We start from the raw sequence: 5,391 nt of genomic DNA on the forward strand, positions 1-5,391 counted from the left end.
CAATTTTTTTCAACCAGTGCCTATTCATAGCCCCCAGGTGGCGATGTTTTCCCTGTCTCGACAGAGTATTTGCACGTCTATGAGCCCTGTTCCGTGCTGCCTTCACCACCCCCCCCCCCAAGTCTCCTGTCTCTGAGAGCAGCAGCCAGCCCGTATAGATCAGAGCCAGTCCATTCTCTGCTATTCAGCCCCTTGGGAGCTCCAGCCCAGAGCCACAACGGAAGGTTCTAAGGCGTCAGGCAGGGGGTAAAGCTTCTTCTCTTCCCTGCCAGCTGCAAAGAGCAATTAATCCTGGTGGAGGCTGAGACCCAGATCCCCTGAACCCCCGACATGGCTTCACAATGGATCGCAGCTGCGTTAACAGCCTCGGTGCTAAGTGAGTGTGAAGATATCGTGTCACCGCCCTTGCTAGGTTGTTGTGCAGTTCCCCGTCCCTAGCCCTGACCGGACAGTGGAACCAGGGAGCAAGTACAGAAGACTGGAATCAGCTGATTTGAATGCGCCTTTCCCCCTGGTAGCCGGCCTGGTGAGCAGATGAGAGGTACCTGGGCTGCGGTGGGGGGGGGGGGGGGGGGAGTCGAGATGCGTTTTATCGCCACAGGACTTTCGACTTTGCACGGTCCTGCAATTAAATGTCCTTTGCCCCCAGCTGTCCGGAGACAAGTCTCTCTCCCTCTCTCGCTCTTTTTGAAAGCCCCAATGGGAGTCACCCAGAAAGGAGGCGGGCAGGGAGAAGGGAATTGAGTCCTAAGGCACTTGAGATTAATTCTCTTTCCTCCTTTATTTCCGAGGTGCCCTGGGCAGAGCGGAGATCCAGCAGCCCGTTTCCGCAGAGGCGGTGGAGGGAGAGAAATTGACCCTGTCTTGCAATCACCCTGACGTGACCACCGAGAAGATAATGTGGTACCGCCACGTCCCCAGCCAGGCACCGCGGCTTTTGGCAGGTGGATTCAGGGGAGAGACTCCCGGCACCGAAGCCGGCGGCACTTTATACATCGCTCAGGACAAAGCGTCCAGTGTCTTTGAGTTCCGCAGGGTGCGGCTGGCGGACGCAGCTGTGTATTACTGTGCTCTGAGCTACACAGCGTGACAGCCAGGGGCGGCCCCGCGCAATATCTCACCCCAGCCCCGAGCAGGAGAGAGCAGCGTCTCTTGGCTGGGCGAGCTAAGGAGAGAGAGTTTCTTCCGTATCCTGAAGCATGAAAAAGGACCCGTTCCTTTCAGAGTCTAAAAAGGGGGGATGGGAATAAAACTTCTTTCTCCTCCAGTGAACAAAGAGAAACACCAGCTGTCTGCCATTTCTCTTTCAGACACAGCCAACTTTCGGTCTGCAGCGGGTTTGTTTGTTTGTTTGTTTGTTTGTTTTATAAAACCCTCCCATCACCATATTATCGGAGCTTCTAAATGATTCAGGCAAACCGTGTAAACCCTTTTAACTCCCGTATTAGTTAACTCCGAATTCCGTACAAACACACCAGTTCTGAGGTAACATCAGACAGAACTGTTGGGAAATGTATACGAAGGAGAGTCTCCTCTCTGAGTCTTGTATGAGACATTTCCCCTTTCAGTTCAATTCTTTGCCCACAAGGGGACGCTGCTGTATCACCTGACACGCAGTGTTGGGTCCAGGATATTATGGAGTCCTGGTGGGGCTGAGGTGATATCTGCTCTACTAGACCAACTTCTACAGGTGAGAGAGACCATATCTGGAGCTCACCTGAAGGAGAGCTCCGTGTAAGCTCGAAAGTTTGTGTCTCTCACCAGCAGAAGATGGTCCAGTAGAAGATATCACCTCACTGCATCTTGTCTCGCCAGTATCAACTGATAATTGTCTATCAGGCTACAATTCTGCCTCATACACTGCTAGGGGGCAGCACTATTCCTCATCTTTCTACACAAGCTGGGGTTAACTTTCCTACCGATATACTCTCAGTATACTCTGCTAAGCTTACCCTAAGTTCCACTGAGCCTGTCGTACCTTGGTGGGTGAGGGAGAGTCTTTTACTGGACCAACTTCTGTTGGTGAGAGAGACAATGTTTCCAGTAAAATGGATTGACCAGCAGAAATCCTTGCAGCAGATGCATTCTATTTAGACTCTTTTGGGGAAGGTTTCACGGTTATTGCCAACAATAACGTGTTATTTGACTTACCAGAGCACCTGGGAGCCCAAGTCATGGACCATAGCCCCACGGTGCTAGGCTTTCTCCAGACAGAACAAACATGCGGTCTCTGGCCCCAGAGAGTTTACAGCCCAAGAGACACGTGGATACAGATAGACAGAGCGGGAGCACAACAAGAGAGAGACACATTGGTCAGCATGATAAGCAGTGGTCTCCGCAGACACGTAGCCTACCGCTTGCCAAGTTTTGTGTAGGCAGCGCGGCACAGCAGAGTTTGAAGGAGGGGTTGGAAAGACAACAGTGAGGCAGTTTGTGGATGTATTTGTGGAGATCTCCTCCCCAGAGGGAGGGACGGAATGGTAGAAAGCGTGAAGATACTGATTTTAGATGAAGACATACAGGTTCATAGAAGGAAGACATGAGGGATAGACCCCACACTGACAAATTACATAGCCGTCAAGTAACTTCTCTTTTACAGAGAGATATTTTGTCCCTGCCCCCACGGAGCTAAAGTGGAAACACCGATTTGGAAAGAAGTGAACCCCAGGTAATTGCTGAGGGTCTACAGTGATGAGTGTGAGAGAGGAGCCCGAATAGAATAGAAACACACACACACACCGTTCTCCAGATAGTTTAATCTCACATTAAAGCTGGGATTTATCACAGCTGGCTGAAGGATTTGGATGCTTACTCCTCTTTGACTGTTTAATGGGACTTGGACATCCAAACTCTACCATTAGGAACTAGCAGGACACACAGCCAGATCTAAGTGTATTTTAAAATTTCCTTTTCTTATTTTCCAGTGGATTAAGTGAGGCAAGACCAATCAGTCCCTCCATCCATCCAGCACTCAATCACTCTTTAAAATGGGAACTAGGTTCTTAAGTAACTAAGGCGGCTTCTGAAAATGTTACTCTTGATTCCCAGACTAAAGACATGTCCAAGGTCTCACAGAGACACTGAGTTAAAGCCAGAAACTGACCGCCTAGGTCTCACGAGTTTCAGCCCAGGACCGTAAGCACAAGATTACCCTTCTTGCTTTTAATTTTAATATGGGAGAGGAAAATATTGAGGATGTCGTAGGATTCTGTCCCATCCCCTTTGGCACGATACAATGCACACAAATGTACCAGAATGACTCCAACGGAGCTTTGCCAATAGACACCAACTGAGGGTGTGGCCCAATCAACTCCCAGACAAGCCTCAGCCCTCCAGTTGGGTGCCTGCTCTCGCTTTTCATTCATGGGCTTGTCTCTTGTGATTTCATTCTCTCGGGCTGCCTCTGTCAGTTCTCACTGAGCTGGCATTAAACTCCTCAAGAGCGGAGTCACTTCCCCAGAAAGTCTCTTCCCCAGAAAATGTCTCTCGTGAGGGGAGCGACTTTGTTGCTGACATTATGTGAGTACCGTATTCGAACCCTGTAGGAATTTGGAAGAGAAATGATGGGAACAGACCATGGCGAGTTGCCTCTTACCTCGCTCAGCTGGGTTGTGTACCGTGTGCTGGACCAGAGGTAGAGATTTATGTTTACTTCGAGTGGAAGGTGATACTTAGGCTGGGGTTGGGCGAGTGCTGTAAAGAACTAAAGAGGAGGTTGCTAGCTAGCAAGCTCAAATCAAAGTTAGGCAGAGTGTGTTAATTCCACCTTCCACATCCAGCGTAGACACATACACATAGAGGATAGGGAGGTTGTGGAATCTCCATCCTTGGAGATTTTTAAGAGCAGGTTAGACAAACACCCGTCAGGGAATAGAAAACCTCTCCAGCCTGGTCCCTTCCAGTCCTGGGATTCTATGATAGAATCGCCCATGTTCCCATGCCACAGTGTGAACCTGGAAGTAGGACCCATTGACCATGGAATAAACTGTCTGAAATTATAAGTATCTCTGTCAAGCTGCTTCGTAGAGAGCTTTGTAGCTTGGTTAATGAGAGCTACTTAAAAGAGGAAGAGAAGGGACTGGGATGTTGACCCTCAGAACCATTATACACTACCTGCCCCCATGAAATGCATTCTCTGCCCTGTCTCCTAGGTGCCCTGGGCAGAACTGATATCAAGCAGCCAGTCACTGCAGAAACGTCTGAGAGAAGTGAACTGAACCTGACTTGCGCTCACCCTTCAGTTACAGATGAATGGATTTTCTGGTACCGGCAATTCCCTAGGCAGGGACCTCACTTTATAGCTAAGGGATACAGCAAAACAAGTCCGAGCACCGAGCCAGAGGGAGCTTTGCACATCTCTGAGGACAGAAAATCCAGCAGCCTGTCCCTGCGCAGGGCGAGGCTGGCAGACGCAGCGGTGTATTACTGCGCTCTTAGAGACACAGTGTGACCGCCAGGGGCGGTCCCTGTACAATTAATGTTCCACTCCGGGGCTGAGCAGCGGGGAGCGCCCAGAGAGGGGCAGAGGGATCTCCCCACCCCCGAAAAGAGGTGAAATGACTCAGGCATTTAAGGAACAAAAGAACACTTACAAAATCTACATATAGATACACAAACTCTTCCCCCACCCCCCAGTCAATCCATTGCTCAGTCAAGGTGTTAAATCTTCAGCCCTGCAGACTGAAGTCCCCTCTGTTGATAAATGCGAAGTAATGCACATTGGGAAACAATCCCAACTACACATATAAAACGATGGGGTCTAAATTAGCTGTTACCACTCAGAAGAGAGCTCTTGGAGTCGTGGATAGTTCTCTGAAAACATGCACTCAATGAGCAGTGGCAGTCAAAAGCTAACAATGTTGGGCATCATTAAGAAAGAGACAGATAATAAGACAGAAAATATCGTATAGCCTCTATATAAATCCATGGTACAGCCACATCTAGAATACTGCGTGCAGATGTGGTCACCCCATCTCATAAAAGATAGATTGGAATTGGAAATGGTTCATAAAGGGGCAATACAATGATTGAGGGTATGGAACAGCTTCCATATGAAGAGAGATTAATAAGACTGGGACTTTTGCTTGGAAAAGAGATGACTTAGGGGGATATGATAGAAGTCTATAAATTCATGACTGGTGTTGAGAAAGTAAATAATGAAGTGTTATTCACACCTTCTCATAACAGAAAACCTAGGGGTCACCAAATGAAATTAATAGGTAGCAGGTTTAAAACAAATAAAGGGAAGTATTTCTTCACACAATGCACAGTCAACCTGTGGAACTCTTTGCCAGAGGATTTTGTGAAGGCCAAGACCAAAGCAGGATTAAAAAAAAAACTACATAAATTCATGGAGGATAGGTTCATCAGTGGCTATTAACTAGGATGGGC

General features: G+C 48.5%; 1 gene segment (V, D, J or C); it reads left to right on the forward strand.

The window, feature by feature from the left end:
- The first annotated feature begins 330 nt into the window (after positions 1 to 330).
- Positions 331 to 1,090, forward strand: LOC112114437. The segment is given in 2 exon segments: positions 331 to 376; positions 792 to 1,090. Coding segments are annotated over 2 exon segments (345 nt in total).
- The last annotated feature ends 4,301 nt before the right edge of the window (positions 1,091 to 5,391 follow it).

This window comes from Terrapene carolina, unplaced genomic scaffold (genome assembly GCF_002925995.2).
Source record: "Terrapene carolina triunguis isolate 2854851 unplaced genomic scaffold, T_m_triunguis-2.0 Scaffold31631, whole genome shotgun sequence".
Classification (NCBI taxonomy): domain Eukaryota; kingdom Metazoa; phylum Chordata; order Testudines; family Emydidae; genus Terrapene; species Terrapene triunguis.